This window comes from Desmodus rotundus, chromosome 12, assembly GCF_022682495.2.
Source record: "Desmodus rotundus isolate HL8 chromosome 12, HLdesRot8A.1, whole genome shotgun sequence".
Classification (NCBI taxonomy): domain Eukaryota; kingdom Metazoa; phylum Chordata; class Mammalia; order Chiroptera; family Phyllostomidae; genus Desmodus; species Desmodus rotundus.
This window is the reverse complement of record NC_071398.1, coordinates 20,652,873-20,664,688: the sequence shown is the minus strand read 5'-3', so window position 1 is coordinate 20,664,688 and position 11,816 is coordinate 20,652,873. Positions and strand designations below refer to the sequence as shown.

Below are 11,816 nucleotides of genomic sequence, written 5' to 3'. Positions count from 1 at the left end.
TTGTTTACAGATCAGATGTTGGTAGCTTCTGAACCTGAATCACAGTGTAGTTGAAAGAAAAGGTGAGAAATATACTGGATTTTATCAACTGAGCTGTAACGAATAGCTAAGTCAGAGTTTGAGACCATTACTCCATGTTTGGAGGGGATAATCCCTAATTTTGCCAAATGATTATCCAGTTTCTCTTGGAGTCAGATGAAGCCTGTAGAGCCCTGCTTAGGTCCCACCATGGAAGGTTAATAAAGCAATTCTGTGTCTCCCCCTTTCTTTCTCTCATGTTCATGCTTTTAAAAAGAAGTTTCTTTCTGACCAGAGGAGTTCTAAATGCCTATTGGGGGAACTGTGTAATTACAGAAAACTAAAGAAAATAAGTTGTCGGTAACTTTGCTACCCAGAAGTTAACCACTGTTGGCATTCTGGCACATACCTTTCTCATCTTTTGCATTATTTATTTATTTTTATTTTATTTTATTTTATTTTTTGCTGTCATAAAAAACACTTCTGTGAACCCTGTATGTAAATCCTTGTTGCTGGTTTATTTCCTTAAGATAGATCCTAGAAAGGAAGTACTAATTCCAAAAGCTTATGACTGTTCTTAAGGATTTAAGCTCATCTTGCCAAGCCACATTCTGGAAAGAATGCACTAATCTATACTCCAGCAGCAAAGACTTCTTTTAAAACCCACCACGGATTACCAGAGGTCAGAATTGTGTGTCATTTTCAGATGCCTGGACTCTGCTCTGTTATCTGTATGGGGCGGCGGGGGGGGGGGGGAGTCTGCTTATTTATTGAAACGTATCCTGCATTTATCTGGACTTGCTGCTCTCTTGGCTAGAGCAGGGAGGGGTTGAGAGGAGAGGCAAACGGCTCTGCCTGGCATCAAGGAGCCTTGGATTTGGCCTAGGGCTGAGGCTGGGGGCTTGGGTAGCCCGTTAGGATTCCAAGTCACCTCACTGAGAGGATGCCACTGGGAGCGAGGAGGGGCAAAATGAAGATTCGTTTTCCTTCGCAAGTTTTTGGAAGGAGCCTTCCTTCTCGGGACTGGAGAAGGAGACCACTGCTTTGGTCAATCAGTGAGATGAGAGGTGGCTGCCCGCGCCCTTTGACATCCTCGTCCAAACAGTGCGCGTCCTGCAGCTCCCGTAAACCCACCTGTGCCCGCTCTTATCCGGGACCCTCTTACGCCCGCCCCTGGGCAGCTGCCCCTCCCCCGAGGCGTGGCCCCTCGGTCAGTGGTGGGCAGGGTAGTTGGACCCGGGGGCCAACCGGCTTTCTTCCTTCCCTCCCATCCTGGCTCCCGCCAGCCAGCCCCGGGACCGCAGCCACGTCTGAAAGCTCCTCATTGTGTGCGCTCCGCTCCGGGCGGGCAGCGCTGAACAGCGCGCGGGCCACTGGCGGCCGCACAGGTAGCGCGGGGCCGCGGGGCTGGTACGGGTGGGGACCCAGCGTTAGGGGGAATCTGGTCCTTGTAGCCCCAAGACTGGGCCCCGCGCCCAGCATCCCATTCTTACGACGCCTCCTTTTTCCGGGGACTCCTGCCTGGTTTCCAGGTTGCCTCCGCCGTGGGTCTCCAGGTGCCTCCAATAAATTGGTGTCCTTAAAGCCTCGTCCCTGCTATCACCGGGTCTCCCTTAGTAGCCTCGGGACCCTACCGAGCAAAGCAGCCCCTGCGGACTTCCAGTGAAGAGACGGCAGGCTGTGGAGTGGAGCTCGGAAGAGACAACGAGAAGTCTTTGCCGAGCCTCGGGAGCCGCGCCAGGTCAGCCGAGGACCCCAAGCTTTGGGGTACGTTGGTTTCGTCCCCTCTCGCCCCCACCCTGGGGCGGCTTGGGGCTGGGCCAGTGGCACATTTTGGGGGTGGAGGTCGTTGATCTTGCTGCTGGGGGTCGGGTTGTGGGGGAGGAGCTGAAGGTCGTGTTTCTTCTAAAAATGTTCAAAGGGCATCGCTGCCCCAAGCACTAGTTTAAAAGTGTCTTCCTGGGACTTCAGCGGCCCGGGAGATCACTACTGGGCATCTTTTATCTCTTGCAACTTGAGTTTCAAAGGGTATGGCTTTCATCTAGATAGCTCTCAAAGGGTTTTTCCACGGAACCCTTGAGGAAAAGCAGCTTCGTGAGTGAATTTGGAATCAGATCCAGCTGATTTGAGTCTGGCCGCCCCTGCCTGGGCTAACAATAGAGAGAGACCTCTCTCTTGGCCCCAGCATAGGTGTCCAGCAAATGTTAACTCTCCTTTCTCTTCCCTCTTGTACCAGAGGCATGAAGATGGGAAAACTGAGGCCTAAAGAGCAGGAAGGGTTTGGCTGCCCTGAAACCCCAAGCCAAGTGCCAGAGCTAGTTAGAATAGTGTGCTGCCGATGCTGGATTGTTCCGTTTACTCCTCTCCAGCCAGTATGGTGCTGTGATAGCCTCTTTACACAGGAGTCAACTGAAGCACAGAGAGCTTAGGGGTGACAGGCTCAAAGTCACACTCCTTGCTGCTTGTAGAGGGAGGATTTGAACCCAGTCTGGCTTCAGAAGCCAGGCTTCTGGCCTTCACTCACTGGTTTATGTTTTGAATGTCCCTGGTCTGCCCCTGCCTGGCTTGCCACCTTCTGTTGCTAGGGTGCTAGAGTCACCTGACCCTGCTTAGGCCATTGTCCTTGAGTTTTCCTTATGAGATCCAAGGATTCTCTTGGATTCATAGAATATAGTTGTCACCCAGGGTGTGGAACATACCTGAACAAGTACTTATAAGTGTACTATGTGCCAGACATTGTTCTAAGCTCTCCCCTGCCCCCCCACATATATATATATTCATTTGATCATCAGATCAAGCCCATGCATTGGGTTATACAGGACTGGGCCAACGTTTTGAGTACGTGAAACACAGTTTACTCTTGTATTATTATTTAGCTATTATATTATTTACACCTACTCTTGCCCACACCTGTATTATTTTCCCAATCTTTTTATTTTATTTATTTATTTTTAGAGAGAGGGAAAGAGAGGGGAAAAGAAGAGAAACATCGATGTGTGAGAGAAATATCCATCGGTTGTCTCTCACATGCCCCTAACTGGGGACCTGGCTTGCAACCCAGGCATGTGCTCTGACTGGGAATCGAATCAGCAACCCTTTGGTTCCCAGGCAGGCACTCAATCCATTAAGCCACACCAGCCAGGGTAGTATTCTCCATCTTATAGATTAGGGGGAAAAAAGCACAGAGAGATTAAGTAACCTACCCAAGATCTCACAATAAATTATCAAGTGGAGCTCACACAACTGTGCTACCCTGTACTCTCTCTAATGAGACTGACTGGGCTCCGCTTCTAGTCTAGTAAGGGGAGATAGGTACAGAAGTGCAAGAACAAGAGAATTCTGGGTAATAATAATAGCATTAACAATGATTTCACAATATCACCTAATGTCCCGTTCACATTACTATTTCTCTGATTACCTTCAAGATATCTTCTTGCAGTTAGTTTGTTTGGATCAGAATTCAGACAAGTTCTACCACTTGTTATGTGTTTTGAGTTGATTTCTTCTAAAACAATCCCTTTTTTATGTCATTGATGTGTAAGAATGATTTACTTTTTAAAAAATCAATCAATCAAAATAAAAGGTTACAAAAATAAACCAGAGAACATTCCAGATTATCTCTGTAACAAAAGAGCTCAGTCAACACCTGGGGGAACACAGGGGGACGTGCTAAGTGCGCACTCACTGCCCCCGTCCCGTGCGTGAGTGAGTGGAGACTGAGTATAGAATGTGTGTAGATTCCAGATTTCGTTCCATACACATTTGTGTATTTTTATAACAGCTTTATTGAAATACAATTCACATGCCTTAACGTTCACCCTTTTAAAGTATACAGTTCCCTGGTTTGTAGTGTATTCACTGTGTGCGTTAATCACCCACGGTTCCCCCATGTTGCAGCAGTACTTCCTCCCTTTGTCATTGCCAGAGAGTATTCAGTTATACAGACGTATCACGTTGTGTTCATCCATTCTTCAGTTGGTGAACATTTGAGATGTTTCCACATTTTGGCCATTATGAACAATACTGTTATGACAGTTCGTAAATAGGTTTTTGTGTGGGCATATGTTTTTAATACTCTTGGATGGATATTTTGGAGTTGCTGTATTACTTGGTAACTCTCTGGAAACCTCTGAGGAATGGCCCATGTTCCACAGCAATGACACTTTTTCCCATTCCCATTGGCAGTGTATGAGGTTCTACCTTCTCCTTGTTCTCACTAACACTTGTTACTGTCTATGTTTTTCATTTTAGCCATCCTAGTAGATGGAAAGTGGGCTCTCATTGTAGTTTTGATTTGCATTTCTCTCATGACTAAAAACATTGGAGTCGTTTTGCGCCCCCCCCCCCCCGGGGTGGCCCCTGATACCTAGGGTCCACTAATCCTACATCCAAATCCATTTTCTCCGGCCTTTGGGATTCCTGAACAGGGCTGGCCTCCAACTGATGCTGAACTGAGAGAAATCTAAGCCAGGAATTTGTACCTACTATTATATTTCACTCCCTTAGATTCTTTGCCAGGGCTGGGAGAGGCTGGTGACAAGAGATGCTGCTGAGTTAAGGGCACACAGAACTGAGCTACAAGTCAGTGCTGCCCAGAGAGCTAGACTCCTGGGCTCCAGCTTGGCCCCTGCCAGGGCAAACCATTCCCTGCCCTTACTTGGTTTTGCTTACTGCAAATCAGGTAAGATGATAGCTCCTTCCTATATCTCTCAGGTCAAGAAATAGTCAGGGATATGTAGAGGGTATTGAGGGTATTTAAGATGCTCAGCAGAAAGAAATGCGGGATAAGTGGAAATTACTCTCTTTGCATTTGGATCAGAGCACCTGATTTCGATCAGCAAATATTTGTCATCATTTATTCATCCAGTCTTTGGGACCTTCTCTGATATGACACTGAACTACCTTCGTCAGGATTTTTAACTTTTTATTGAAATAAACATACAGAAAAGAGTACAAATCATGTAAGGAGAGCCTGAAGACTTTTCACAAATCAAGCACACACGTATAATTAGCACCCTTATCAAGAAACAGAGCATGCCCAGCCCACCAGAAGCTCTGCCCCTGCTCCTTTATACTGCTACCCCCAGGCCACCCCACGCTACCCACCAGTGGGATCCACTATCTAATCAGAACTCATGGTAGTAAGCGACAGAAAAAAAATCGATTATTTTAAATAACGAGTGCAAAACAGATGGGTGGCTTGTAGGTTTTCCAGGAGTGGGCATGGGATCCAGGAGGCAGTTCTGGAGTGAGCAGATGGTGGCTGTCGGGCATCCTCCACCCTCTCCTGCAGCCTCCTGATAAGGGGAAGGTGCAGACAAGGGATCTGCTCACAGTCTAGACCCTGGCTTCTCTCATTGGTGACCTGGACAGAGAGGGTGTGATTAGGGAGCAAATGCTGTGAAAGCAAGGAGGCAACTTCCAGGCCTCTTCCCACCAAAGCACCTCACCCTTGAGATCATCTCAGGAGCAAAGAGGAGAAAACTTGGGAACCTTGGGGTGCGAGAGGCTCAGTGTTCCTTCCTGCAGCACAAGTGTGACATTTTAAAGATTCACCAAATGCCCTGACTGGTGTGGTTCACTTGGTTGGACATCATCCCGCAAAGCAAAAGGACGCTGGTTCCATTCTCAGTCAGGGCACTTATCTGGGTTGTGGGTTCTGTCCTCAGTCAGGGTACATGTGAAAGGCAACCAATGTTTCTCTCTCATATCGATGTTTCTCTCCCTTTTTCCCTCCCTCCCCTTCTCTCTAAGAATAAATAAATAAAATCTTTAAAAAAAAAAAAAAAGATTCACCGAAAGACTCAGGGGTGGTTGAGGGGCTAGAGGTGGGCCTGGGAAGTGCTGGGATTCCAAGCATAAGTGACCTCAGGGTGTGTCCTCTAGGTGACCTCCCACGGTTCCTGCTCTCCAGACACAGCTCAACACTACAACAGGACCATGGGAAGCAAGTATGGTGCCTTAACAAGCCCTTTCCTCACATGGGTCTGTACCAGCATTCCTCACAACAACTGGAAGAGGTTAAATGCTATCCCCAACTTACAAAGGAGGAAACTGAGCCTTGGAGAATTCAAGTCATTTGCCCCAGGTCTCAGAGCTCCTGAGTGGCATGGTCGGAACTCAAAGGCAGTCCTCTCTCCTGCACTTAGCAGGAGAGACAGTTCAATCATTTGGGAAAATGTATCCAGCATCTGGTTTGTGCCCAGTGGCAGCCAGGGGCAGGGCAGCTTCGCCCCTACCGTATGGAACTTTCTGTCAGTCTGGGAAGGCAAAGCCCTGCCAATGTGCAGCACTATCTCCCCCTGTGGGACTCTAACCCAGCCTCCCTCCTGCTTTCTCAGGACCTGAGGGCCCTCCAGGCATCTCCCATGGATTTGTGATTGAGGTGGACAGCTATCCCAGCAGCCCTGGACAGTGGTGAGTAACCTCAGCAAGGAAAGAGCAAGCAGCTACCAGGGGTCTGACTCTGTTCTCACCTCCCAGCTCCTCTGGCTCCATCCTACCTCTCCCTGAACTGGATTCTTCTGCAAACTCACAGGCTCCGGAAGGATGCCCACCCTCGAGTCCACGAGTCCACGTCTCCTGCAGCACTTCACTCCCCATGGGCAATGGCAACAGATGGTGTTCTTCATCTTTTTCAAATTTATTTGTTTACTTTTAATAACAAAAGTTGTATCTACTTGTTTTAAAAAAATTGAAACAGTGCAAAAGATCACAGTGTGGGATAAGTTATCAGTTATAGGAGTTTAGCACATCTGCCCCACCCCCATGCTTATACCAATACTCCAGGACCAGTATTATCCCCTTTTTACAGATGGGTAAGCTGAGTCACAGAGAGGTTAAGTATTTGGTCCAAGATCACAGGCTAGGAAGCTGCAGAGCCAGGATTCAAACTGAGGGAACCAAATCATCCATCATGCTGTTTAGCTAAGCAACCTAAAATTGTTTCCCCAAAAAGGAATTCTTAACCAAAAGGCAGGAGTTTTGTTTCAGGAAGGGAGGGAGGGAAGGAGGGAGACAGACAGGAAGAGGAAGAGAGAGAGAGAGGAGGAGACATTTCCCATAGCATTCTGCCACTGGCCTTTTGCTCTGCATAGACTAGATCAGTTTAGGTCTTAACTGTAACATTCCCAGGACTGCCCCCTACAATCACTGGGCAGGAGTTGGGGTGTGGAATGGGTGAGTGGCTATGGTCCCTAAAAGGTAAACTTCCCCTCCTGCAGGCTTCGGCCAGCAGCATGTGGCTGCCACGCATCTCCAGCACTGCGGTGACCGTGCTCCTGCTGGCGCAGACAGGCCTCCTGCTCTTCCTGGTCTCCCGGCCCAGGCTGACGTCCCCAGTAGGTGGCGAGGAGCGAGTGCACGTGCTGGTGCTGTCCTCCTGGCGCTCAGGCTCATCCTTTGTGGGCCAGCTCTTCAGCCAACACCCCGATGTCTTCTACCTAATGGAGCCGGGGTGGCACGTGTGGTCCGCCCTGTCGCAGGGCAGTGCGCCGGCGCTGCACATGGCAGTGCGTGACCTGGTGCGCTCAGTGTTCCTGTGTGACATGGAGGTGTTCGACGCCTACCTGCCCTGGCGTCGCAACCTCTCTGACCTCTTTCAGTGGGCGGTGAGCCGCGCACTGTGCTCACCACCAGCCTGCAGTGCTTTCCAGCGTGGAGCCATCAGCAGCGAGGCCGTGTGCAAGCCACTGTGCGCAAGGAGGCCCTTCAGCCTGGCGCAGGAAGCCTGCCGCTCCTACAGCCACGTGGTGCTCAAGGAGGTGCGCTTCTTCAACCTGCAGGTGCTCTACCCGCTGCTCACCGACCCAGCGCTCAACCTGCACATTGTGCACCTGGTGCGGGACCCGCGGGCTGTGCTGCGCTCCCGCGAGCAGACAGCCAAGGCACTGGCACGTGACAATGGCATCGTGCTGGGCACCAATGGCACGTGGGTGGAGGCCGACCCGGGCCTGCGTGTGGTGCGCGAGGTGTGCCGCAGCCACGTGCGCATCGCTGAGGCTGCTACCCGCAAGCCACCACCCTTCTTGCACGGCCGCTACCGACTAGTGCGCTTTGAGGACCTGGCGCGAGCACCGCTGCCCGAGATCCGCGCACTCTATGCCTTCGCTGGCCTGAGCCTCACGCCGCAGTTGGAGGCCTGGATCCACAACATCACTCATGGGTCCGGACCTGGGGCGCGCCGCGAGGCCTTCAAGACCACTTCCAGGGATGCACTCAACGTCTCCCAGGCCTGGCGCCATGCGCTGCCCTTCACCAAGATCCGCCGCGTGCAGGAGCTGTGTGCCGGCGCACTGCAACTGCTGGGCTACCGGCCGGTGTTTTCCGAGGACGAGCAGCGTGACCTCTCCCTGGACCTGGTGTTGCCGCTTGGCCCAAGCAGCTTCAGCTGGGCATCATCCACCGACAAGCACCCCGGGCCTTAGCAGTGGGCCCCAGCTGTGGAGGAAACTGTGGTGGGGCGGGCACCAGGATACACAGTGCACAGGCCATTACTGCAGTAGCCTGGAGTCTGGGGGTCCTCCTTGGTATTAGGGTAGGGCTGCATCCCAAACCCCGTGTTTCTTTATCGCCACTGCTTGACTTTCCTACGAGCCCTCTTTCCGAGTCAAGTTCCCAACAGGCACATTCTTCATGGAAAGCAAAGCTCCTGCCCCCACTTCCTCTGGGCACTGGGGATCAGTCAGACGACTTGGCTTCTACTTGAGCTCTTTCTTTCCCCTTATTTCTATCCTCCCTTGGATAATGCATCACCCAGCAGCTGAGAAGGGTGTCTCCTCCATGTCCGGGAGTGGAGGGGCACTGCGGTAAGCTGGGCCCCGAAGTCTGTACATCTGCTCACACACACCTCAGACGCCGTCCTCCGCATGTCCCTGGCACCACACTCCAACAAAGCCGTTGACATTTATATCCACTTGTATCTTCAGCAAAAAAATCAGACAAGATGCCTCTTATCTTGTGGTCTCCCCCTAGTCTCTCTCTGCCCCGTCTCCCAGGAACCCACACACCCCCATCGCCTGCCCAGGTAAGGTCAACCTTTGATTTGTCCTGAAAGGAAAGATTCTACATCCAGAAATAAACGTAATTAACCTGTGTGATACAGATTAGAGTTTACATCCTGTAAAGTTGGACAAGTAACATGCCAGAGTGAAGGGTCCAAGGTCACACAGTAAGGAGAATGAAGGAAGAAGGATGGTTTTGCTGTGGGGCTGCAGTGGGGAGCAGAGGGTGAATTAGGCTTGCAGAGACCTATCTCCTGGACAAAGATGGGTCAGGTTTTCCCATCTTATTTGTCCCACGGAAGAGCAGTCAGCCGTGGCTGGAGCCACAAAGTGCGCAATACAGAAAGTGGTGAGCTCTGGGCCCTGGGTGAGGAATCTAGAGCCTCCTGGATAAGTCTGGAGGGACGCAGTGAGGAGCAAAGGTAGAGAGAGAGAAGGCTGGGAAGGTCTGGGCAGCAAGCCAGGTAGAACGTGTGGTGGAACAAGAGGTTGGCAGCAGGATTAGTGCTTAGAGGGCAGGTCACAGGGTGAATGTAACTAGATCAGGTTTGCTGTGAGTGCAGGGGGGCGGGGGGCGGGGGGAAGGCTCTGTCTTCCTTTGGTCATTCCAGGCCAAAGCCGTACAGGAGAGTGGAGTAAGATTCCTAACTGCAAACTGCAATGCCTAGCTCTGGAAGCAAAATCTTATTAAAGGGATGCTGGCTGTGTAGAGGGCTTAGTGTTGAGCTTAAAAAATGACTAAAAGGGAAAAAAGCTCACAAAACCTCTAGGAAGCTCAAGGCAGTGGATTTGAGACCACACAAATGGAATACACCAAATTCCAATTCCAGAGAATTGGTCTGGGGACTGACAGTTGCCACCAGAACTACGTGCCAATTACCTCTGGAAATGAGGGAGCAGTCCTTACTGTTGCCGTCATCCTCCAGAAGGGGTTCTGGAGGGTGCTAGCTTCTGGTTCTCAGAGGTGGCCTTAGATTGGTGGAACCTGGATTGTGGACCCACATCTTCACCGCAAAGCAGGCAGGGCAAGGAGGGCATGGCATTTTCTGCTTATTTTCTTGCATGGAGCGGTGGTATATTGACCTTGAAGCTGAGGCTTCAGGACTCCTCATTGGAGGATCCATCAAGCTGTAGGGACTTCAGGCTCCATAAACCCCAGGTCTCTGCCCCTGCTCGCAATATGGAGAAGGTGTTTAAAAACCCCAGATTTATGTGACACAGGCTTATGGCTTAATTTTGGGGGTAGGACTCCAACACATCTTTGACTTCAATACTTCTAACAGGTAAACCAAAGTGGGCATGCAGCAAAGGACCCTGCCACAGGCTTGGGAAGCCGGATCATTTCTCCCTGGCGATGACATAGATCCCTGGGTATTGGGGGGCTGTCCTGGCATTTGGCTGCAAGGCTCTCAAGGACCAGAATGTTGAGAAGTGTGGTGGGCAAGCGGCCGAGGCATTGGGGCCCCTGCCACTAGCTCCTTTCCTCCCTGCATTCCTCCCTGTCCTCCACCCTCTGCTGGCCGCTGGGGATGAAGCAGCCTGCTGGCCCTGCCTGAACAGAGTACACGGTGGAGTGCAGGGCCCAGCCTAGGAACATTCCCAGGCAGTGTGGTATGTTTAGGCAAAGGAGGGTGAGCAAGAGGTTCATGGTGCCAGAAGCTAAGAACAGGGAGACGATCCCTAGTGAGGTCCAGGAGGAAGGCTTTAGGGTCAGGCTTAGACCCAGCCTGACTGTGGCGTCTCACAAGTTGCATTTGTCTCTGCTGGGTCATGAATTGTATCAATGGCCATAATTATTGGCCTTTACTGTAAAATTCATCCGTTCTCACCTGACTCCTGAAGTTCCAGGAGGAGGAGGACTGGCTCCCGGACTTGGCTCCGTGCATATGGGGCACTCCGGGCAAGCCTCTGGGTGAGTTCCCCGCACTGGGGTGAAACCAGAGCAGGTTCAGGACAGGCAGGCAGTACCCACTTGAGTGCTCCAGTGAGTCAGGCCCGGTTCCAGGCTCTGGGGACATAGTGAGGAACAGAGCAGTCACAGCCCTTACTCTTGTGGGGAGTGCAGACCCTATATAAATATCCCTATAGGTAAACATGCAACCTAAATGTTGATTTGCCCTAAGAAGAAACAATAAGAATGGGTAGACCTGTTGTACTTTAGCATGGGGAGTCAGGAAGACCTTCGAAACATTTGGTTTGAATAAATGAAGGAGGAATAGGAGTTCATTGAGTACAGGATGAAGGGACAGAAACAGAGAAAGACAGGGATTGGGTCGTGGCTCAAGGAAACTTGACTTCTTGTTGGTCCCCTTGGAATCAAGGTTCCTTGACAAAACAAAAGACATACTCCTGAGAATCCGGGTTCTTGGGATGGGAGTAGCCCTCAGGAGATGACAGAGTTTTCCTGTCTATACTAGTTCCTAAAAGAACTGCTGGATCAAAGAGCGTTTATGTTTGAAATGTGAAACTGTCCAATTACTCTAGAAATGGAGTAACAATTCCTCCCTGGAATGGGGTCAAGGATGCCTTTGTCACCCTCTCCTACTGACAACTCCCACCCTTACCTGTACAGGGTTAAATCAATCATTTTCATTCTCACCTATCTGATGGAATATTACTCAGTGCTTTAAAAATGAGCTATCAAGACATAAAAAGAAATGGAGAAAACTGAAATGCATATTTCTAAGTGGAAAAAGCCAATCTAAAGAAACTACACGTGTGATTCCAACTATACGGCACTCTGGAAAAGGCAAAACTGAAGACAATAAAAAGATTAGTGGTCGCTAGGGGTCGGGA

At 50.5% G+C, this 11,816-nt stretch overlaps 1 protein-coding gene across 3 annotated transcripts; it reads left to right on the top strand.

The window, feature by feature from the left end:
• The first annotated feature begins 845 nt into the window (after positions 1–845).
• CHST6 (carbohydrate sulfotransferase 6) lies at positions 846–9,118 on the top strand. 3 transcript variants are annotated; one of them, XM_053915941.1, is made up of 5 exons: positions 1,107–1,122; positions 1,305–1,406; positions 1,551–1,785; positions 6,360–6,435; positions 7,242–9,118. In XM_053915941.1, exon 5 carries the CDS (start codon positions 7,257–7,259, stop codon positions 8,442–8,444), a length of 1,188 nt encoding a protein of 395 aa, XP_053771916.1. In that variant the 5' UTR covers positions 1,107–1,122; positions 1,305–1,406; positions 1,551–1,785; positions 6,360–6,435; positions 7,242–7,256; the 3' UTR covers positions 8,445–9,118. The 3 variants fall into 3 exon arrangements, with proteins under 3 accessions (XP_024411708.2, XP_024411707.2, XP_053771916.1); XM_024555940.3 differs by having other exon boundaries at positions 846–1,406; positions 1,551–1,759; XM_024555939.2 differs by having other exon boundaries at positions 846–1,406.
• The last annotated feature ends 2,698 nt before the right edge of the window (positions 9,119–11,816 follow it).

What these genes read in the sequence shown, in the direction of transcription:
- CHST6 (XM_024555940.3), top strand. Translation starts at nt 7,257, where the DNA reads ATGTGGCTGCCACGCATCTCCAGCACTGCGGTGACCGTGCTCCTGCTG.